The sequence below is a fragment of the Struthio camelus genome, chromosome 2 (assembly GCF_040807025.1).
Source record: "Struthio camelus isolate bStrCam1 chromosome 2, bStrCam1.hap1, whole genome shotgun sequence".
NCBI classification, from domain to species: domain Eukaryota; kingdom Metazoa; phylum Chordata; class Aves; order Struthioniformes; family Struthionidae; genus Struthio; species Struthio camelus.
The window spans coordinates 15,826,270-15,849,833 of record NC_090943.1 but is presented as its reverse complement, the minus strand read 5'-3'; the positions used below and the strand labels follow the sequence as shown (position 1 = coordinate 15,849,833).

General features: G+C 35.3%; 1 protein-coding gene across 13 annotated transcripts in view; it reads right to left on the bottom strand.

Annotated features, from left to right (window-relative positions):
• Positions 1 to 1,553: 1,553 nt before the first annotated feature.
• Positions 1,554 to 23,564, bottom strand: part of CUL2 (cullin 2) — a 54,183-nt gene continuing 32,172 nt past the window's right edge. For 11 of the 13 annotated variants that reach the window (XM_068934354.1, XM_068934348.1, XM_068934356.1 and 8 more), the window contains 11 exons: positions 22,020 to 22,127; positions 19,598 to 19,657; positions 19,082 to 19,210; positions 18,892 to 18,978; positions 18,251 to 18,403; positions 17,790 to 17,867; positions 12,734 to 12,800; positions 11,757 to 11,959; positions 9,106 to 9,207; positions 7,150 to 7,266; positions 1,554 to 2,164 (listed from right to left, as the gene is read on the bottom strand). In XM_068934354.1, the coding sequence (XP_068790455.1) occupies positions 2,033 to 2,164; positions 7,150 to 7,266; positions 9,106 to 9,207; positions 11,757 to 11,959; positions 12,734 to 12,800; positions 17,790 to 17,867; positions 18,251 to 18,403; positions 18,892 to 18,978; positions 19,082 to 19,210; positions 19,598 to 19,657; positions 22,020 to 22,127 (1,236 nt within the window). In that variant the 3' untranslated portion in view covers positions 1,554 to 2,032. Of the gene's footprint in view, positions 2,165 to 7,149; positions 7,267 to 9,105; positions 9,208 to 10,155; positions 10,873 to 11,756; positions 11,960 to 12,733; positions 12,801 to 17,789; positions 17,868 to 18,250; positions 18,404 to 18,891; positions 18,979 to 19,081; positions 19,211 to 19,597; positions 19,658 to 22,019; positions 22,128 to 23,564 lie in introns of those variants that run through there. The other 2 variants (XM_068934361.1, XM_068934360.1) reach the window with 2 other exon arrangements.

Below are 23,564 nucleotides of genomic sequence, written 5' to 3'. Positions count from 1 at the left end.
ATTTTTTGTAAAAAGAAGTCATTAATTATGTCTTACAAAGCACAGTAACATTTTGCACTGAAATTGTTTTAAAGTCACTCCAGTGAAAATCTATGCTACTGCATCTCCCATTTACTATATTTAATGACATTATAAGCATGTGGGTTATCTTCCAACTCTGAACTACCACTTTAGAGAAGTCCCCCTGCACTATACGTAGATTAATTAAAGAACTACTTCTTTAGGATGTAAGCCCGGTTTCATGAATTTAGATCTTACAGTACTAGGATTTTTCTAGTACTGTAGAAAACTAGAAAAAACTAGTGCCCTTTATTGTTTACTGCCTTTTTTGCCCTCAGCAAATCCACGTAAGCAAAAGATATTACCACCTCATAATGCATTTCCTAGTTAACTATTTTTACTGTACCCTCCAGATGACATATGAACGTGGTGCCACTCAAGAAATAACAGATAGCAAAAATCCAAGCATCAGAGAGAAGCCGTTCATACAGCGGAGAACCAGAAAAGGAGAAAAAACTGAAGGAACATCCCTACCCGCATTCCCCTCACCTCCCTTTGCTTGGGAACTATATTAATTCTTGATCTGTGGACTCTTAGTGGGCAAAGAAATATCACAAAGTCTAAAGAAATTGCAAAAAAAAAAAAAAGTAGGGGAAAAACATTAAAAGTTAGCTTAATATTTATTCTGTTAATGACTAATAGCAGGCATAGCCAAGGACTTCCTTTCTGCAGTTAGTGCCTGCAGCAGGCATTCACTTTTCACATGACTGTCTTTAAACAAAAAAAAAAAAAAATCAACTTAATTTTTTTGCTCTTAAGCTACAATTAATTGCACTGGTACAGTGAGAACTTTAGAAAATTATACTTTGTTTTTCTGACAGTGAACAGTCACCAAGCCACTCCTGATGAACAGCACAGGACATGACATAGCCCATGGATACTTTCTGCTGCCCAAAGAGCTAGAAAACAAATCGGGGAGGAAAAAAATATGATAAATGAAACCACATGAGTTAGGAAAGAAAACACAAAAAAGCATTATGGGCTTATGTGGAAACAAACATAGGTACCTATCCATGCATTGTTTCTGCCCAATACGTTAGTGAAAGAGTAAGTTTTTCAGTCTCCTCAATTCTTTCCCAGGAACAGGGTAGTTTCACAAGCCACTGGACTACAGCTTTGATGTTTATCACAACCATTTTTAACTTTGTGAACTACACTACTTAAACTCCCTCAAACATCTGTTTATTTTCTCTTGTAACATCTTCCTTCAGTGTGAGAATTACAGATACAAAATAGGCCTTCAGGCATTAGGAATGTAAAAAGTTAGCCTAATCTCTAGGAAAGAAAATGTGTACTTAATCAAAAATAGCTTTTATAATCACATCAAACTTAATATATTTAGCATTCAGTTTCATGTAAATTAGTTTTTATGACAGATCTACTTCTGAGGTTATCCAAAACCCAAACACATGGTATTATTTTAATTCTTCCAGGTCTGAAGAGTATTTACAGACATTAATGCTATATCCCTTTCTACAATCATTAGAGACACATTATATAACTTTAATTTTTTATTTGACAAGCAGCAGTATCATGTTCGTCTTTTTTTTTTTTTTTTTTTACATTTTAATGTAGATACAATTATTAGGTTATCTGTCATATTACAATATTTAAGTTTTTTTAACTTTGTCTTAAGATACATTAAAAAACATCAACTGCAAACGTGAAGTGGGGGGGGGAGAGGAAAAAAAAAAAAAAAAGCATGGTACCCAACCAAATTTCCACATTTCAGCAATACTTCACTCATTCTTTTAGTAAAGTTTTAAGAAATGTCATAATGACATGAGCTTGAAATATCTATAGGCATTTTCATTGACGCTCATGACATGGCACTGGTGATGTTGTAAACAGCAGAAAAACAGGGGCTGCCAAGTGACCAATTATGGAGGCACAGGCCTGCCTCTTCCCACAGGAACACACCAAACAGTGACAGCAATGATCTCCTCACAATCATACCTGCAGGATAGCAACATCATGCTACATAACTGTATTCGTCTGCAGAGGCCTGGCTTCGCTCTATGTACTGTTTGTCTATCAGAACTTCAATACACTTCTTAATCATGCTGATACTTGGGTTAAACCTAGCTCTTGATTGGCTAATTACCTGCAAAAGAAAGATGCATTTTAAGTGCAGTATTTATTTACAACAGTTATAGATGCTTCAGAAAAATTCAGTGAGTGCTTTCAGGCAGCTTCTGTATGTTTTTCTTTTAAAGACAGGATTAAATATACCTGGGATAGTTTACTTATGACAACCAGCAGAGCATTTCTATGCATTATGGTCAGTACCCTTAGAATAACTGCTTAGCTCTTTCACGGTTCAGTGTGCTCGCATATTAACCGAATCTTTCCCATCCTCTTGCGTACTTATTTGTCACGGCACATATGAAGATAAATATTTAAGTTAAAATTAACCTAACATGAACACATTTCTTCACTTCTGGTACTTAAGCAAAGTGAAAACTTTATAAAAACAAATGTGCCTTTTCAGTATTCACTGTGACTTAACTGGCAAGGTGAATTCCCTGGTGTTTATACATTTTCGTTGTTCTGGAATACTTAAATTGTGGGCTCCCAAATTTTCTTTGAATAATAGCAGCTTTAATTGGGACTTAAACATCAGAAGAATTCTTAATCTTAGACTTCATAATAGTTTATACAATTATAAATGGTTAAATTTCAGTTGACTGTCTTCTCCAAAACTACTTCCAGAGCTGAACATGATTTTCCTCTCATGCATCACTATTTTTGTTATCACAAAAAGTTAGAGAACATATTTTAATAATAAAGATTTGCAAAACCTGTGTTTTCTTTGTAGCATTAAAAACTGTCACTGAGTTTAAAAGACAAATGTGCAAGCAGGCAAATAACCAAATACCAAAAAACATGACTAGGATGTTATAATAAGATCTGTTTCATTCTCAAATGAAACAATTTGAATATATTAAAAATGCAGCTTATCCTCAGCGACTCTACTGCCCTAGACAATTAAATTTACAAAAGAAAACGAATTTCTTTTCAGGAGATTTGATAAAAAGCTCTAGGTGACACTTCTGATCACAAAAGACAGCCCCAAAAGACCCTAGCACTTAAGTAATCATATAGTAAAGTCACACTACTTCCCCGCTGGTACAGTTGCCAGCATATGAGATGTGCGCTAGATTTTGCTGTTCTCTGTCTACAAAGTCCCAGCCCACGCAGTGCTCCGTACCCGGCCTTGGAAGGTACCAGTCCTGCTCAGCCGCCTGGAAAGGTGGAAACGAAGCCTTCCCCCCGCACTGTTCTCTTCTCCTAAACAACTTGAGACAATTGGGATAAACCTCTCTCCTTTCAGCTGCTGAAGACAGCCCTATGATTTGGTCAGACTGTGTTTGGCCAATTCCCCCGCATATAATGGAACTTTGTAATAGATATGGTAAAAATTAAATTATGGTAAAAAGACAGCTTTATAAGCGCTATGGAAGACGCTGCAGCTGCAGGCAAAACATTAGGTGTCTTTTAATACTTGTGAAATAGTCTCAACCTTTCTCACTTTTACCAAAGTGAAGGAAATGGGGGTTAGCAACAGAATATGTAAAACTGTAAATCTGGGCAATTTTTCAAACTTTACTCCTACAGTTAACTTACAGGTAAAAAAAAAAAAAAAAAAAAATTATTCTATTTCCTAGTAATGGAAAGTGAGGCAAACAAAAAACGTACCTACTTAAGTGTCATGGTATACTTTGCCTGTAGTTTCTCATTTGTTTTCCCATTAAAAAGTGATTTTTATTTCACCTGGATTTCTTGTTTGCTTTACAGATTTTCATGGCTTTGTCGCAGTGCTAGTGCTTGCTGGAGCCCTCTATGACCCAGCTGAACTCACCAAATAGACTATTACCCCAGCAAAAAACCCAAAAGCACCCAAAAGAGAGTTTTGTTGGGCTAGCAGCCACGGGTCCCATACGCTCCACAGCAGTACAAACGAGAAGAAAGTGCACCGCCAGAAGAAGGGCAAGGGGAAAAGATTTTTTCCCTTGGTGCTAACAAGCTTTTAGGTCGGCTCAGATTTCACACAAATTCAGCCCTACACTGAGACTGATTGTCCTCACCAACATCTCATGTCCCATGTGTTGATTCAGGACAGATAGGTAGGTATCTATCTTTGTATAGGTTGTTTTTCTTTTTTCTAACAAAAGAAGATATGAATAAGAAGAATGGGTAGAAATATCTCATGTTTAGAACAAAAACCTTTCTGGAAATGAGTGCATTGTCCTTTCCTCTCTACCATCCCCACTGACTTTATTCACGTTAAGGGAAAAGCCACCTCCTCCTTCAAGAGGCTGTGGTATGAGTTAGGGTATATCTAATAAAATTAACAGTTCAGCAAAGAGTACATAATGACATATAGGGGCCCAGCCAGGACCTTGAGTATTTTCTTGGGCACCTCACCCTAAGTGAAATGTGTGGTGCTGCAGTTCAATTTTTAGAATCAGAGCTAACTACATTAAAGATCGCTCAGGACTTTGATCATATTTCTAACAGTATGATTGTGCCTTCAGATCTCAGGGAAAAAGAAATTTTAATGAGGCAAGCAAATATCATTAACTATTCATAGTAAACATTTCCTTTCAAGAAATTCATTCTTACTCCTCAAAAAGTCAGAACAAAAACCTTAAATGAATACACTATTTATAAATATTTAAATATCATGATAAAAGCTACAAGAACTAAGTAAATATGCCAGCATAATTAGTAAAAATATCACAAATGAATGTTATAGGAAACAAAAATGGTCTTGACAGTAAATCAAATTTTACTGGAAGGCTAGCAGGAAAAAATATTCAAAGCTGGACAATCAAGAAGTTATACTTATTTTAAAAGTTTAATAGCTGAGATGGTTATTCATTATTTAATCAAAGTCAGTCTAGTGAGAAGACTGAGCATGTCCAACAACTCAGAATCACCTGGCAAGTTGGCCTTATTCACACAGTGTGAACCAAAACAAGCTACTGAGCTCAATGCAGATGTAACTAGATACAATTTCTGCTTGCCATGAGATTTTTCACCTTTCTGTTTAACCATTAAGTATACATAACCTGTCTCCCAGCAATTTGCTCTACAACCTGGCAACAGGCAGACCTCCCTGGCCTAAAAGTAGATCTATATCACAGACTATAGAAAAGATGACTAGCAAATTTTAAAGAATCTAGCTCAGCTTGCAGTAACAGTTTAGCTGAGGCAGCATGGAAATCTGCACAAATTAATTCAGAGTGCAAAATGCAGGAAAATTTAGCCTCGATGGATTTTTGTACTGCTTCACCTCATTGCCTGAGGTCCCACAATTGGTCATTTGGGCAACAAGTCCCTACGCCATACCACAGCATAGATATCAATTATTTAGAAGTCTAACCTCCAGTTCTAAATGCTCAAATACCACTGAGAGTATAACTGGTATTCAAAATTGAGAACTAAAGACTAAATGATTAAGGATACTATTTTCATAAGTGTCATAAATTTAATTGAAAGCTAAGGTAAAAATCAGTGCAGGTTGGTGTGGCTGACGAAGGATAAATGGAGCACCTGTATTCTGTGCTCCTCATGTGTTGCTACTTAGTTTTTAACTGATTAGCAATCAAAATATCCACTCTTCCTGCAAAGTTTGAAAAAGTTCTAGCCGTTAATAGACTGACCTACTCTGCAAGAGCATTGCGGGAACAAAATGCAGTAGAGGCATCTCAGATAGAGCCCCTTAAATTAGATAAAGGAAAAAACAACCAGAAAAGATTTTTTGTTTTTAAGATCTCAAGATTTGCAATCTATCCCACCACTTAAACTGGCCTCAAGAGAAGCATACCTCGAAAATCTTTTCTAAAAAATTGAGAGTATGGAGAAAATAAAGTATTTTCAACAAGGAAAAAGGGCTTGCTTACCGCTTTCTCAGTTCCACTCGAAAAGTCTTACAGGTTTTATTCACTATTACATTAATTTAAGTAACAGAGGAGCAAATAACCCAAGATTCCAATCAAGACCTGTGCTGCCTCACCCTTCAGATGTTCAAAATCAGACTTTTAAAATTAAGCTCACTTTGACAGCATTTGTGTACAAGCACTATTTCAAGACCCAAAACTTTTAAGATATCTAACATTACCAGTCAATATGAAAGCTCTGGACTTATAAGCTCTCTGTAGCTACTTTTTTGTTTAGGAAATAAAATATAAATTAATTGATGGGTGTGGCAGACAGTCTCCTCCATCACCGCAGGACAGAAAGCCTACTGGACATCTCAAAATGACTTGAGTGTCACATCACCTCCATGTTCAAAATTGCCCAATAGAGCAGGAATTCGCTTCCTCACCAGCCTGTTCTGAGAAAGGGCTATTTGGCAAGGCTCAAGAGGTGCACAGAATGAATTAGACTGAAGAGCAAATGCCTTGCAAGGCTGAGAAAACCAAACCTGGGAACCAGTTGGTATCTAAGGCATAAATATAGGTTAGGACAAGGACTTGGAATATGGAATGCTATAAGGCAGATACAGATGGGAAAGGTGGAGAAAAACAAATGAAATGGCACCTCTGTCCCAGCCAGTCTGTGACAGTTTGCAAATCCTAAATCTAGAAAATCTAGACAACAGTTCTGCTTAAAGGAAAATAGTAAGAGATGCATGTTAGCATACTCACACCACTTTTAACATGTAAGCCATGAAGCAAAAAGAAATCCAGCTTTATGATGAGATCTCAAAACTGGGTACATGCTTCTGTGGAGATTCCATACCTAGAAAGCCCATATTCAGATGCTTTCAATTGCACCTATGGCTCTGGCTTAATGACTCTTATAGGATAGGGCCTCTGCAGGCATACAACCAACAGGAAAGAGTAAGAACAGCAACACTTAGGCCTTAATGCTTGAGCGCCAATATATAGAGAGAGGATTGATTAACTACAGCTAAGTATTCCAGTCCTATAGTCTGAAGTAGACCCCAATAAAATTCTCATTAATTTCAGTGAAGTATTAGTTTTGACATGGACACTGCGCAGTTTCGTGGTCAGATCTTTTATGCAGCTATCCCTGAAGCTGTATCAAATCACACTTCAGAAGAGAATTTTATCTTACCTCCTGAATAAGAGCATTATGTCGCAACACTTTACGTGCTTTCATGATACGGACTATAGCAGCTTGAAGATACATTTTTCTGTCTTCATCTACAGCACTTCTGGTCTGCTCCATCTCCTGCAATACAGGAAGAAGAGCAATGCTTCAAATATGGTAATATCAATAAACACTTCATAATAGTATCTTTAATCTATACTTTTTCCTTTGATAAAAGTCATCAGTTAATACTAAAATCTAGGGGAAGTACAATTCCAGGCAAAACGCTTCCCTAAATCAAGAACACCAGACTGAATTAGAAGGGTATAGGAAAATATTAAAATAGGCCAAAACTCACTTCTTGTGTATTTTCACTCTACTGAAGCAGTAGGGGAACATGAAGGACAAAGAGAAAGCACACTCAGTTATAATTTAGTCTGACTTAACACAGTCATAGTTAGGAACACGTTGTTGTGAGGTATTCGCTTCAGATCTCTTATCCCTGTCAAGAGGAATACTATAAGAAAATGTTTAGCTATTGTTTCAATCGAAGGGTGTCTTAGTGCATTGGTATGTTTTGTGGTAGCTGTACTGCTATTAAGGTCAGATTATACAGGAAGTGAGTCTCATCTAAATAAATTACAATCTAAAAATCATACCAGATTTTCATCTGTGCACTGGCTAATTCACTGGCTAATTATTTCCTGCGGTTCCCCTTTTTTTCACAGATATGAAACTACCTATAGTATAATTTTTTTCAGGCATATATATAGCATATTTTTTGTTACATAGCTATATATATATTTCAAATTTCACCTACCCCTCTCCAAACCACCAATGGATAAAATTAAGAGAAAAAATTACAGAAATATTGAAGTACAGAATGCTCAATCATGCTTCCAAAATTTAATTCAGATTAAGTTCTACACTTTGATACCGATTTGAAGTAAGGGATATAATCTGCAAGCGCTGAAACAACTAACTTGCACTACAGCGTTAAGATATTAATGAAAACTTTTTTAGAGAAGTCAAGTTCCTTTGAAAGAAAGTACACTGTGAAAATAATTATTTTAAAACTTCAGTCTTGATGTATGTTTCCTTTCTTTCCTAAGCAGCTAAGGAAAGATTTCTTCTGATGCAGGTCTCTGAAACAACATTATAAAAAGGTTCCAACAACCACAGCCCTGAACAGCTATTAAGCTCTAATACAAACTTTGTGCGTCTACACCTTTTTTTTGTTGTTGTTAAAAGGAAAAAAAACACATTGAGGGTCATATTGCCTTTTTGATTTTCTGTTCTCTCTTAGTAATTTGGATATCACTAGCCATTTTTTAGCTAGATTTAAAAGAGGAAAGGGAACCCACAGAAAATAATTTTCTACGGGTTTCATGTAAGTCAGGAGCTGAGTTGGAGGGAAATATCCAAACCAGTGCTTTCACTGAAGAGAAAAGCAGGAAAGACTTACTATAACGTACTGAATTTGGCAGCACGCATGTTTCCTGTCTCTTGCACAAAAGCCCGTGTCTTAGGAGATTATAAGAGGGAATGGGGATTACTGACATTAGAAGTTTATTTGGCAAAGGACACAAAACTATATGAAAACAGTGTTGACTGGTTCTGCTGCTCATGGAATAACTTGCTTTTAAATACACTAACAAAAAAAAAAAGAATTCTTATTAGATACAAAAATGCTAAATGTCAAACTCATTCGGTTCAAGAGGAACAGCTCTACTGTCTTTCTCTTCTTTCTGATTCCCTATTCCCCCTTTTCCTGCCAATGCTTTTACATTTTGAGTACAAAAAAACCCCAAACAAATAAAAAACATAAAACTTTGCAATGCTTCAGTTTTAAACTTAATTGAACAACTTCCCTACAGTCATGTAAATCTTGCATAGAGACCCTTACATCTGTTTACATCAACCTAACACAAAAACAAGCTTCCTAAATTGTTTAAGCTACAACCACCAAAGAATACTTGCCTGTGGTGTGTCTTTCTGCATTGATGTAGTAATTTTAAATTTTGTTCGTTTACTGCTGAAGTTCATATTTAATGAAAACGTAGACTCTACTTCTATATCTTCCTGCAATAAAGAAACTTTTTAAAAAAAACAGAAATGGAACTAAAAAAGAGCAAGCAACCAGGATTTGCCAGGATAACAATTCACTTTGAAAAATGACAGTTAGGGGCTCGCAAACATACAATTTTAGCAGATTTGTGTCTGGAAATTCTAGAGAGCCACTAGAACCAGGTCAATTTTTTAAGCTACAGTATAAGCAACCTAGAAATCCAGTGTATTTTAGAAAACACTAAGAACTCCTCTGACATACATGAATATTGTCAACAAATCAATAATATTACAGCAATTTCTGTTTCAATGCTTCAACAACTTCTTTTAGTTGCAAAAACTCTCTGTTTAAACTCATTTTCTCCCTGCAGAGAAGGTGGGATTTGCATTTACTTATGCAGAACCTCAAGAGAGCAAGCTGTTACTTTCACAACTATTACTACTGTTGCCTTCCAGAAGCAAAGGAAAAACATCTGCACTTTTTTGTTATGCTGTGCCGAAAATAGCTGATCAACTGCAAGTTCCACAGTTCCATGTCACCTGCATATTTCTTTCTCATTAAAATCTCAATTTTTTCCACACTTCTTGTAAAAGTTCACTTCTTTCAATAAGCGGTAACTATTCACTACAGTCCAAGCACCTTCACATTCAAGTAAAAAGATGGCCTGGCTGACCTTTGCAGATTACAGACAAGACTCTGTACAAGTATCACCAGTTTCCAGCAGAATAAAGCTGCTGGGCTTCTTAAACTGGAATCCTGCCAAACCATGCAAACACTTTAGCAAATACAGTCAGTATTTATCTAAAAATATGCCCAAACCAATATTAATTGCATATTCTACAACAAATATTCCTTATTAGAATATTTCGTAATATTCAGGAATAGTATAGAAAATTTAATATGAAAGGGCAGAGATCAAGAATTAGAACAAAATATAAATTATTATATTTTAACACTATTGTGCTTATACAGCTGAACAGAAATCAAAATAAATTACTTATGTGCGGCATACAAACTAGAAAAGTATGATTAAGCAATAAAGACGTTGTCAAAAAAGTTTCATTTTTTTAAGCAAAAGCAAAGTACAGCAAGTATTGCACTTTGCTGTATGGCTCAGACACAGGTAAATAAAAATAAGTATATTTAATTTTACTGCTTAAGCCACCAAAGTTCACTGGCTTATCCAATAATTTAGCTGACAGACTGCATATGGATCAGCTTTCACATTGCTGGATGAAGTGAAGGAAAAAAAAGGGGGGGGGGGAGAGAGAGAGAAAGAGAGAGAGAGAGAGAATGAGAATTAGCAGAGATGACTGAATACAATAGCCTCAAAGCGAAAGGACCAGAAAATGTAGTAGTAAATATTAAAAGGTGAAAAGGTTGGAAAGCTATGATATTTAGTCTTCAGACGATTTATGTTTAAAGAAACTGGCCAAACCTTTACAACAGATATCAATAGATGTAAGTCCTTTAAATAACGGGCAGCTTTCTAAGATTATGAAAAATCTCACTGTTTTCTGTAATAGCTCCCAGTGTTATATTTCACCCATGGTTTAACAGACATCTTCCCAGCCACTGTTCCAACCTGAGCTCATTTCTAGATATTGGAAGCATGTCCTATGCTTCAGCCAAGCATCAGATCTTCCTTGTGATCTCACTTTCCATTTTCTAATATTTTCCTGGTTAAAAAAAAAAGCAGCTATCAGAGCAGCTTTGGATACCTTCTTGTAAGCCATGTGAACAGCTTATCTCAGTTGCTTCTGCCCGTTACTGTCTGAATAACTTAGGCTTTCTTGACTACCTGGCAGCACACCCTAAACTTTTTATGGAAAGCACAAGCATTTCTATAGTGTTTCTTACATAACAGACATTTATGTCCTTCACTTTACGGGGTATATGTGGTTTGATGGGGGTCATACAGCCCGTAGAGTCTGAGGCAGAGTTAGAAATAGAACCTGTATCACCCCTTGCCTTGACCATAAACATAGCTCAGCTCTTACTGGAACTCCATGAAACTCCTTCCACGAGTTGCCCTTCCACCAATGAGTTAGGCAAAATGCAGCAAAAATCCACATACACAACCCCAACTTTCTCCTTTCCTCCTCCCTCTTCTCCTGTAATGTGTAGCAAGGAAGAGCATGTTGCTGTTACTTCCTTCCTCTTAATCCCACAATTTTATTTTAAGGATCTCTTTTAAGACTTTTGATTTACTGCTCAGGCTCCTTCCCATGATCCAGTATAACTTTGAAAGCATATTTACAGCATATTGCCCTCCAACAATGCTGAGTCTAAGGCCATATGAATGAAATTCCACAGAAACAATAAACAGTCCTAGCATTATTACCTTTTTAGCAGACCCCGCTATACAGGAGAAATAAAGATTAAAAAAAAGCCCGCTTGTTCTGTTTTTCCTCATAAATATAGATTTATGATGGTTCACAAAGGTTAGTAATACAATTCAAAAAAGCAAACAGTGGATTCTTTTATATTAAAAAAGCCCTCAACAAGTAGTAGAATTACAACACGACAAAAAATAAAATATTTTTGTATCATTACTACATACCTTGTCTGAGTCATGGTTGATCATTTTGACATCAAGTAAGGATTTGATGGTTTTTGTCAGTTCCTTCTCATTCATTTGTGTACTATCCTGAAGCTCCTTGTAACTGACAGTTTCACTGTTGTTGAAGGCAAGCAACACTGCCATTTGGTATGTTGTGACCATGGCTACATAAGGTTTGCACAAATAATTCATTTTTACTTCACCTGTAATGATAAAAGAGGTATTTTTTACCTGCCTGAAAGCAGATCTGTTTGAGGGTGAGCATCAGTTAGTGGCAATTTTCTACTACCACAACTAAAATTTCATTACAATGTATTGTTGTGTTCCGGTTTTCAGTTCCATGTAATATGTTGTGGTGCTCAGTTATTAAAGCCTGATATAGAGAGAATTTGATATAAAATATGAAAGACTGATACTTATTAAATTAGCCCAAAACTTTACGCATCCTTACCTATATACTTTATATACATATATAGCTTTTATTATCTATGCATATAAAGTATAACTAAAGATACATATAAACATATATGTAACATATAAAACATATGTAGTTACTTAAATACCTAAGTAAACTATAAACATATATATGTTCTTAAATACTTGCATGTCTAGGTAAACTAATATAACATTACTCAAACAGTTATTTAATAGTCAGCTAAGGGACAACCAAAGAGGTCTGATACTACAAAAACAATTCCTGGGCAATTTGTTATCCAAGTCAGCAGTTTCACAGTGCCAGTCTGAGGTTAAGAATGCACAACTCCAATTCTACTTGGATTTAGTTAGTCATAGATAACATACGCAAGTTTATAAAACATAAATTTAGAAATTCTGAGCAACTATTAATTTATGATGTAAGATAAGTCATTTGACTTTCATATGCAACATAACGTTCCAACTGCAAAGTCCGTTTGAAAGGAGCATTACAAATAATTGTCCGTTATGTAGAGAAAGTTTAGTGAAGTACTTATTTTTACCTGTACAAAGATAATGTAACCATGTAAGCTTTCTTCCACTAAAGTGTTGACTGTAAAATAATTCAAACTGCAAAACAAAATTAACTTCCATTAATCACATGTATAACTACTTACAGCATTTTATTATCACACTACCACCCCAGTGAATACACAATAACCTTTTGTTCACTACTTTAGATAGATATTCCAAATCAGCTCACGATAGCATCTTCCTTTAGAAGGAAGATGAAGGACTTAAATACTTGAACGTGTTGATATTAACATATCATCTGATGACTAAATCAGAAAGATTGTTGAGATATTCATACCCTTAAAGTATAAAATATTGTCACTAAACAGTTCCAAAGAAGATCAAGTATACCAAATCCCAAAGAATATCCAGCATTTTTAACAATCATAATCTCGTTAGCTTTTATTATTTTGCTGCTTCCAAGTCTATACAAAAAGATATATTTTTATTTTTTTTCCTTTTGGTGAAATCAATCCTATATTACATGGTTTTGACTCCCTAAAATTGATAAAATTGATTAAAGTCAATTCAGAAAATCCATTTAAGTTTTTTTTTTTTTTTCAAAATTTCCTTCATAAAATGTAAGCTTTTAGGTAACAGGTACTTTCCACAAAGTCAGCTACACACAATGAAAATACATAGTTACAGTACTCACAATAATAAAGTGTGGATGTGCATTCACTTCCAAGAAAAGGACTATAGTTTATACACAGACTTGAATGTTATAGCTATAAAACATACACCAATGCAAAACGATTTCGACAAACATCCTCTCGCTCTTCACCCATTAAACAACTCACGTTCCCCATCCAACTTTCCCTGCCTACACAAGAAATATCTCTGCCACACAGCATGTTTTTAAGGACTCTATAGCTCTTCTAGCTTTCTGTCTTGGAGAAAGTATTTCTGATTCCCGAAATCAGAAAGTTGTATCTTTATATAGCAATAAAAGTTTATGGAGAAGAGTGACAGAAGGAATATACTGGTTCAGATTGTTTATAGTACTGAAGGCTTAAAAACTGCAGGATACAGTCATCTCTTTTAGGACTAGGTGACAAAGATGCACAATGCAATTTTGCATGCAAACAGATCTAACTGGCAATCAAACAGCACTCATGCTTCTCTTCTGCAGGCCAACAGGTACAACAATAAAACAGGAGATCATGCAACACTGTTAAGAATCCAGAGGACACATTGCTTATCATTTACATTTTGGTTACAACAGTAGCACCTTTAATATTGGAAAAAACACTAGTGTGAGGTCCTTCTGTGTCATCTCTTTAGCTGCAGTTCACCTCAGCAGCATTCCAACTATTTCAAAGACTCTCCAGGGTTGCTTAAAAAATTATTTCAGAGGAGGAACTGCAGATCACAGGAGTAGCCAATTTCTGTTTAACCATCTAATCTCAGGAATCATAATTTTTTAGAACAAGTCAAAAATATCTAAACTTTACTGAAGATTAGAAATGCAGAACAAAATTGAAATATAATCTCAATTTCTTAAATCTTTTTTGAAATAGATATACAAACTTTTTACAATTCTCATTTATAAGCACCTAACAAACCCAAGTTCAACTCTTTTATATATCTTAGCAAATAGATTTCTACAAAAACAGTTTATATATTTCTAAGGGCCATAACTAACATCTAAGTTCCACATACTTGCAAGAAAAATATTACAAATATAAGCAGAAGCAACCTTGGTATCACTAGCTTTTTTTCTAGACGAAAAACACCCTGCAGTCTAGTTTCTCCTTTTTCCTCTCCACTGCTTAGGTTATGATCTTCCCATATACTGCAAGTGTTTGTTTTTACTGATCATCTACGTAATGCTATCACATGTAGACCAATTCTTATCAAAGCCATGAGAAGGACATCAGATTTTATAAAATGGTAGAGAATGAGGGTAAAAATTAACAGACCTACCACCATTTAGCCCATGTAAATCATGCAAGCATCTCATCTTAGATTCCTCAACACAATTTATAGGGTATTTCAAAAAAGTAAGGTTGAAAGCAGGTACAGTTTTTGTCGGCCCTCCAATGTGAGTTTCTAGCTAGACACAGCTACTGGGTTTGCTAAGATCTCAAAACCAAAAAGTAACTACAGATTCTCAAATTTTTGCTGTCAAACTTTCAAAACCTTGAAACCTTCCAAAACCTGTTTTCACAAAGGAGTACACATTTCTGACCTGGAAAGTAACGTTTCAAAGTTGTGTTAACCAATACTTAACAACTGAGGCATCCCCTCAAAAATCAATACTTCAAAAATCTTATGTACAAAACAGCATTAATAGTGGTGATTTTTTTTTCTTTTTATAGGCATTTCTAGCTCTTACAAAAGGTGCTGCATCACTCTAGAAAGTAATTTTTCCTGATATTTAAAGTATACATGCAAATACGGACATGCAAGTATCTAGCAGAACAAGAGTGTCAAGAATAGGAAAACATTTACTTCTGAGCAAGAAAAGGACTTTAACAATGTAAAATCCCTATCATATTCCAGAAACATGGGACAGTTTTGTTTCTCGTCTTTGTGCAAATGGAAATTAGCTATGCAGTTTGAAATTTGGCACTAAAGGAGCACAGGCCTGGCTACTGTAAATGAGACAGCTCTCCAGAAAACCCTTGGAATGCAATTCCTGGGAGATTCTTTCAAAGCTTAAATATTTACACTTACATGTTGTTTCCTCCCACAGGGAATAAGAGAAGGAAAGGCATGATGGCTTGTGATAAAGACAAAATCAAATTCAGAAGCAAGAAGTAGAAATATCCTATTGTCCTACTATATGCAATCTGCTGATCTTGTCGCTAATGAAAATTAGCGAGCAGTACAGCGAGAATAAGAGAAAGATCTAGGAAAAGAATGGAAGTGATGGATGTTTAAGAATAATTAAATATAATCCAGAATGTTTAAAAAACCCTTTAAAGGCTATGGCTTCCAGCTTTCCTTTTCCATGGGCTAAACAGCTTGAAGGAGAAAAATTACTCTGACAGGAAGGAAAAAAAAAAAAATCTCCAAAAGCTAAAATTAAAGTTTATGACAAGGCTTGTAAAAATCAGCTTACATTTTAACAACATGTCTAATACAAGAGTCTGACCGTTTTGCTTACATGGAGAAATATAAAAACGGGGATTTTAGTAGCTATGGCATTCTCTTGGATGTCCTTTGAAAATACTTGAAAATCGGCTGAAAAATCAAACAGGAAAATTAAATTACAAGTCTGACCCTCATCTATCACCACGTTAGTCAAAAGGGACAAATCAGATGGCATATATTGTCTAGTACCTAGTAAACTCTAGTATTTTTTCCAGAAAAAGTCTAGAAATTTTGTCCTCATAGTTCCTATCTGAAAGAAACATGAAACTGTGGCTTGCAGATTAATCCCAATTCAAGGTTGAAATATTTTTTGGCAATGACAAATACTTAAAACAGATTCAGAGAACCTTTCCTTGAAACTGGACCAAACCACCCGGCGCCCATTGCAGCCATCGCTACGTACAGATCTATTTTGCTCACTCCGATTTGGTCTGGCAACTCTGGTTAACACTGAGAGAAGGAAAATACTAAGAGGGAATTCTGACCTCTCAGAAAAAACAGGTGTTTCCTCTTCTGTAAGCTTGAGTAGTGTGAAAGGATATATTTCTAATACCATCCAAATAAATATGTATTTATAGGGAATTCCAGCAAATATGAGAGCCCGAAAAAGCTGTTTAGCTGTCTGTCCCGCTGCACAAGCACTCCCATACTTAGGAGTGCAACAGCAACTTTTTTTTCCTCCCTTCTAAACCCAAGTCAGAATCCTGAGAGAACTCTCTCTTCGCAGGTAAACTATTCAAATTTGACAGTACAGAAAAAAGTTGTCAGTTTAATCAAAGACTCCCTAGGATCATATTCTGTTTCCTCACGAAATTATCAGGATAATCTAGAGCATTAATTCTAGCTAGGTGATACTCAGATAAGTTTTCTCCTTTGAAATATCACAACAGTCAAGTCAGGCAAGTAACCCAGCGCCTGAGTTTCTCTGATTTGCTGATCCTCCAAAATTTTACAACCAAGGTACAACCCACAGTATTCCTATTTCAAGCCCACAAAGAACACCAAATGTCAATTACCCTCCGGGGATCTCAAACTATCCACAGAATATGGACTGAAAACTACTATATTACTAAAACCCAAGTGTCACTTTATATAGCAGGAACCAAAGCAGAAAACAGTTCTAATACTTCATAGTAATACACAAAAGAGTTTCTTTATAGCAGAATCAGGTATCTTCCATCATATTTACAATTTACATCAGATTATCCATTCAAAGTAATACACCGTGGGTATGAAACTGCTAACAAAATCAGTTACTGATTACGTCCAATAATATGAAATACATTTTATTTTTATTACCTTTCTAAAACATACTTCACCATTAATATATATTTATCAAAGATCAACACCCATATTTTGTGTATTCGATCACAAACATTGTAGAGATAACATTTTGAACAGAAGAACATAATCAAGATTAATACAGTATTCTACCTGTACATAACAGAAACAATCACACAGCAAGATAATATTTGGCCAAAGTAAAATTTTTACCGCTTTGAGAATTTTCAAAAATATCTTTTAATTTAGTTTTCCATGAAGCTTGATTTTCAACAGCTCCTAAGAAATACGGGACAAAAAACCCCATATCTGAGTTTTAATTTGCTATTAAATCTGCTAAGATTTAAAATCTTTTTTATCTACATATTAGGAATCAGTATATAAGCTAAGATTCAACTCGGTTTGTCTGACTGCATTTAGCAGTATCTCCCTCATTCGTTGTGTGTTGTGAAAAACACAAAAAAGCTACGTATACATACAAAAAAATTAGCACACCATTTGGGTGACCTTTCCAAGTTTCATATGACTGGAGGCAGGATAATAGTGATTTACAAACAAAACGAAAGAGCTCAGGTTTTTCTCTGTTAGAACAATTATCTTTAAGGAGTTCTAAAGATATACTTTTCTACTTCCCAGGTGTTTACAAGAAACCTCCTACTAACCTACCATCTGTACACTCTTCTCCAGTTCCTGAGGAATTGCAAATGTAGAAGAAGGAGCCTGAGTTAGAGGCCATGCACCAGCCTGAGGGTAGCAGGAAAATTAAAGCGTTAATGTTTTCATACAAGTTTCATACAGTTTATACATTAAGAAAAAATAACCTTCCTGAACCTATCTACAGTGTAAACGATGTCATAAGACATTCAATTTGAACCAGAAGTTTTACGACTCATGCCTCAGGGAGGCATTAATTCAAGACAAGAAAACAAGACATCTTATATCACTATTGTTAATGCACTAGTGGGATAACTTTAAAAAGAAAAACTAGGAATAGAAATTATTTCACAGTGATCACAAGGTGTCAATTTCCATATGAGAAGTATCTAGAGTCAAAAAACTGTTCACTTGTTATCAAAATATAAGAATCAAGTACAGATAACTCAATAGTAAAAAACATACATTAGTACCTGTAGAACATATATCTGAAAACTAATTCCCAAATCTATAATCGTGTCCTGGTTTTTGATAAAGTTGTTGAATTTATTGTTGAGATCAGCACTAACGCTCATGTCCGTATACATTCGATGGAGCTTGCTGGTAAATTCATAACCACAGGCTTGCTGTGAAGAAAAATTATAATAAATTTCATAGTGAAAATAGTCCTTGCTAGATCAATTATGCACATTTACTACTAAAAAAAAAAGTTACCATAATATTTAGAGAAAACTGGAATTACAAAGGAAAACAAACATTATACATGAAAACTATCAGATTTATCTCAATTCCACCCTTCTGTCCGTTGGCATACATGACCAATGTTAGTTTATAAAACTGAGCGACAGAGCTGCTTTATGATAGGCTACGTACATAGGGATTATTTGAACTCATCTGATAAAACTACCCAAAAACTCAAAATCTGAAATGCTGAAGTGCCACTGGGCAATATCTCTCTCATACACTACAAAGAAATTAGTTTTTCCTTTCAGCTGCTGGAAACAGCAACTACAGACCGCTAAGTTATCTCGGGCACCCTCTGCTGGACCCGCTCAACATTACGTTCTCTTATGTTTACTGTTACCTAACTCTGCATTAGAAAGGAATACGTTACCTTCAGTTTATTAATCATGGCTTCTTCAGAGTCCATGGACATAGACAAACCATGAATTAATCTCTTTGCCAACATTCTGGCATAAAACTGCATAAAAAATAGATATGAGGATTTTTTTAAAGTATAATTCACATTCTTCAGGTATACTTTGAATTTAATATTTTAACATTTACTGAGTATCAAAAGTTACCTTTTGGAATACATCTTTGTCATCAATGTATTTGAAAACAGTAATGAAGCTTGTAAGTTTGTCTTCTACTTCATTTTCTGTCATTCCTTTTGCTGACTTCTTCAACAAGTTGTCACAGTACTTGGCCAGCTCAAGTTAAAAAGAAAAAAAAACAAACCCAAACCTACTTGTCAAGCTTGAGAACAAATATATGCCAAAGTACTCTAAACTGCTACACAGACGTTAAAGCATAACACAGGTCACGGTTTATCTTCTCTTGCTATAAGGGCTGTATTCATAGGAAAAAGATGCAAATCGCACTTAGACAACATACAAACTCCATACAAAAAATTACAACTGCACAAACTTTTGGCATACTCACAATAGGCATGTGCAGGTTCAGCTTTTATTACTGAAATATACACCTGAGAGTGACTTAGAAAGAGAAATGGATATTCATTTGATGGTCACTAAGCCAATTCTTATAAGTCTTCTAAAACAGCATTATTACATTGTACAGCAATGTACATCCCTTACCAACTCAGGCGCTTTGCAGATCGACTTGGGTTCCCTATAGTTAACTACTGATGTCAGAGCCTACATAGGAACACAGAGCAAAGACAAAAAAAATTAAAAAAGTAAATGACTTAAAACTTGTTCTTTTATGAAATTTAAAGTAATAGAAAAATGTTAAGGGTACAGACCATCCAAAGCCTTTGTAAAACTGAACTAGACAAAAAGAGAGAGAAAAACAATCAAAAGGCCTTTACTGGGAATTACTGTTCAGTGCGAATTTGAAAGTTGATCTTTTTAAAGTTGAGATTAAGTTAAGGGGGAAAAAGGTACAGAAATAGAAAGTAATTACAGGATGTAAGAAAGAGAATTAAGCTCTGATTAGACATTTAAATGTAAAAGAATGAGGATTTTAGTATACATCAATATGTATAGTCCAAAAACACGAATGGAAACAAAATGGAGAATAATTGCAGACTAAGCAGGTTTGAAAAGCAGCACCATCTTACATCAACAGCATACATCTTGACTTGAAAAATATACTTGATGTGCTCATCACAGTAAGAAAGAAGAGCTCTTTGGGTTTTTGAATTTTTTGACAGAATAAAGAGAAGAAAAAATATTATTAAGCAATATTATGTGGAGACTAGAAGCAGGGTAGTACAAAAATGCCTGAATATCAGGGAAAAATAAAGGGAAAGAGTTAATGGCAGTTTGGAATTAGAAACTGCCTGACAAATATCAGAATCATCAAGATTACTACTCTAAACTGCACGTCACATTTAAATCAACATTTTAAATTAATACTGAACCAACAATGTTGCATGACCATAGTTCCTAGGAACGACAGCGGAAAGGGGTTAGCTGACTGCCTCTGGAAGGAGTTATGTTTAAATTTTTGGGAGATGTAGCCCCCAAAATTCAATAAAATTCTAACTGGTATGTGTAACAGGGAACATATTTCATTAAGTTCCTTTCCTACATTATGAACACCGAAGCCCCAAATACACCTATGCAGAAAAGATATTTACAAAGAAGAACTGAAAAACAAGTCTTTTCTGCGATGCCTCAACAGCATTCCAATATTTGACAACCGGTCCCTAGAATCCCTAGGGGAAAGGAATGCATGATTTGACAAGATATATGAAACTCTTTGAAGCTTAAAATATTCCCTTGTAATAATACTGGAGGCAACAGTAGCAATTTTGATTTCAACCCTGAAAAACCCACAGTAGGCTAAGATTTAAAATATTTATTGTAATAAAGATGGTTGGAGCGAAGAACTGAATTATTTAAAGGAACAGCATATCACCTATGTGCCAACAAATATAGCTGTTGATCTCCTATTACCCCACCTTCTGGTAAATGACATTACTTGCAATCGAGACAGAAACGTATCAGCATCGAAATAAACATTTGCTTTAAAATCCTAAAAAATATATATTTTCTCAATATCAAAAAAACAGAAGGGCACCTATCAATTTCATTATCTTCATCATTATGTCTTTCCATATTATTCCTTGGCTGAAGTTTATCTAAATCTTTGACTAAGACTCTAACTAAAAACTGTAACTACTGTAAACACCACAAAAGGGCAATGAAATACATGCACGCAACCTATGACAGGCAGTAAATACATATGGAAGTAGTAGATGCACAGTTTAGGAAAAAGGTACACACATATATGAAACAATGAGAAATTAACAAATGGATTAGATAAAATGTACTTTTTCTTTAAGGTGGAGCCACCCAATCCCACAAGAGCACAGCCAAGTTTTGCAGAGGTAAATTAAATTATTATCATCAGAAATTAATAACAATTAGGGCTGTTGACTTAAATACCTTAGTGGCTTTGCCTTTCACAGAAACAGTGCAGCAAGCCTCTTTTTTCCCCTAAGTACTTGACTTACTTAATTTCAAGTGCAGTTTTCTCCTGGAAAAAGTTAGCTATGATGATCAATGAAAGAATTACTGGAAGGTTCCAGAAGCTCACTGTAGTCAATTTGAAAAAAATCTAAACAGAGCTGCTGTGCAAGCAACACTATCAGCATTCAGAGTTTAACCACTATTGCAGAAATTGAATTCAAGTTTAAACCCATGTACGAGTTGCCAGACTTCCCAGAACACACAGTAAGTCTATTTATCTTATCTGCATTTAAATTTACATTAAATGGGTGGGTTCCATCTTTGTGTTTTGAATTTTGATGAAAGAAAGGTCTTCCTTTCAGTAAAGTTTTTAATATTAACACAGTTTCCTCTGTACATATCTTTTTCAATAATACTACAGTTACTGGATTTCCTTCTGTTCAGCTGCATTTCAAAACAAGAAAAACTGCATGAAATCTCCAGAAAAACTGCATTCTATTACTACGAACTCTGGAAGGCCTGAAACAGGGTCTAGCGTTTTGTTTCTCAGTACTTGTCTTATTCCATTAGTAAAAGTTACCTTGTCAAGGGCGCTCATAAAGTGTTGATCACCATTCAAAACAGTGTTGATAAGCTGAACAAATTTACTATGTACTTCCAAAACTGACTCCACAAACTGAGTTGGCATCTAAAAAAGGTAGATAATACAGAAAGCAAGTTATTGAGAAAAGGAGTATTATCTACACACAAACATTAAGTCTTTGAGAGGATTGCTTCCATAAAGTCATACTGCTACAATACTGTGCATAAGCATGTCTTAGAAGCAAAATGTCCATAGTTACACAGAGTTCTGCTATCAAATACATAGTCTACATGAAAGTCTATATTGCCCTCATGCTGCCTAATCTTTTCCATCACGCCATAAAGCACTTTCAAAAAGTATTAATGCCAACGCGTGAATACAGCAATCAAGAGAAAAAGATGACCTGTTTTCTTTACTGCATATTGACTCTGGAGACAGAAAATCAGAACGAACCCTTCGAACTTTCTTATGCAGGACTTTCCTATGTAGTTTCCAACTTACAGTATGCCACTTATTTCAGAACAACATTTTATGTAGACACTACTAATGTGAGTAAAAGGAGCCTCTACATGGACAAGCTGGCAGGCAGTAACGTAGAATGGGAATCGGCAATCCTCTGGCTATGTCACGCAACTCTCCATGGCACACATTAAAAGTGTTCTGATGACAGAGAACTTAACTCATCCACTGTATGGATTATTTAAATAATGTGGTAAATTTTCCATCACCTTCAGGACTCTGCATGCATTTCCCTGTGCAGATACTATTAGTCTGAAGAATAAGCAAAGTAAACTTAATAATTTGAAGGGAAATATACTACTAAGTACTTCAGACCACTACCAGTATCTACGGGAGTTAGGGAAGAGTAAACATACTCCTGGACAGTCAACAGAAGGGTGAATTAACAACAGCTCACATCTTTGTGTTTTTACAGACAGAAATACTTTGAGAGCTCTAATTAGAACTGGATGGCAAAAGTCACCATCCTGAAGTGAAGCGTAAATGTTCAGATGGAATTCCAAGTGGTAGCCCTCTTTTTTTTTTAAAAGAAAAGACAACAAAACAGCAGCAATGCTAGAGGCATGAAACAAAAATGGAAGTGAGGAATTTGAACAAATATGAATTGAAAAAAGTTTAACAAAAACATTTAGTAGAACAATCAAGCAGCTATAGTACTTTCAGAAATTCACATGCAAACATGAAATTACAAAGCGATTAGTCAAAAACCACCACACTGAAATCATCACAGGATGTCAGGCCTTTACAAATAACAAACTATCTTAACGTTATCGGTTCCTAATGTACCAAACAGCCAATGCCAATGACTTAAAGAAACTTAGGGAAAAAAAAAAATACAGGTATGCATGCACGCATGGCAAAATTTGCCATGACGGCATTAGACAACAATGGAAACTACATATCTGAAGTTGCTGCTTCTCATTAGATCACAAGAATCAACTCTCAGGATAGATATGCGTTGCACAGCTAAGACTGCTGATCAGAAACTACAATTTATCTACAAAGTTCCAAATCCATTGCATA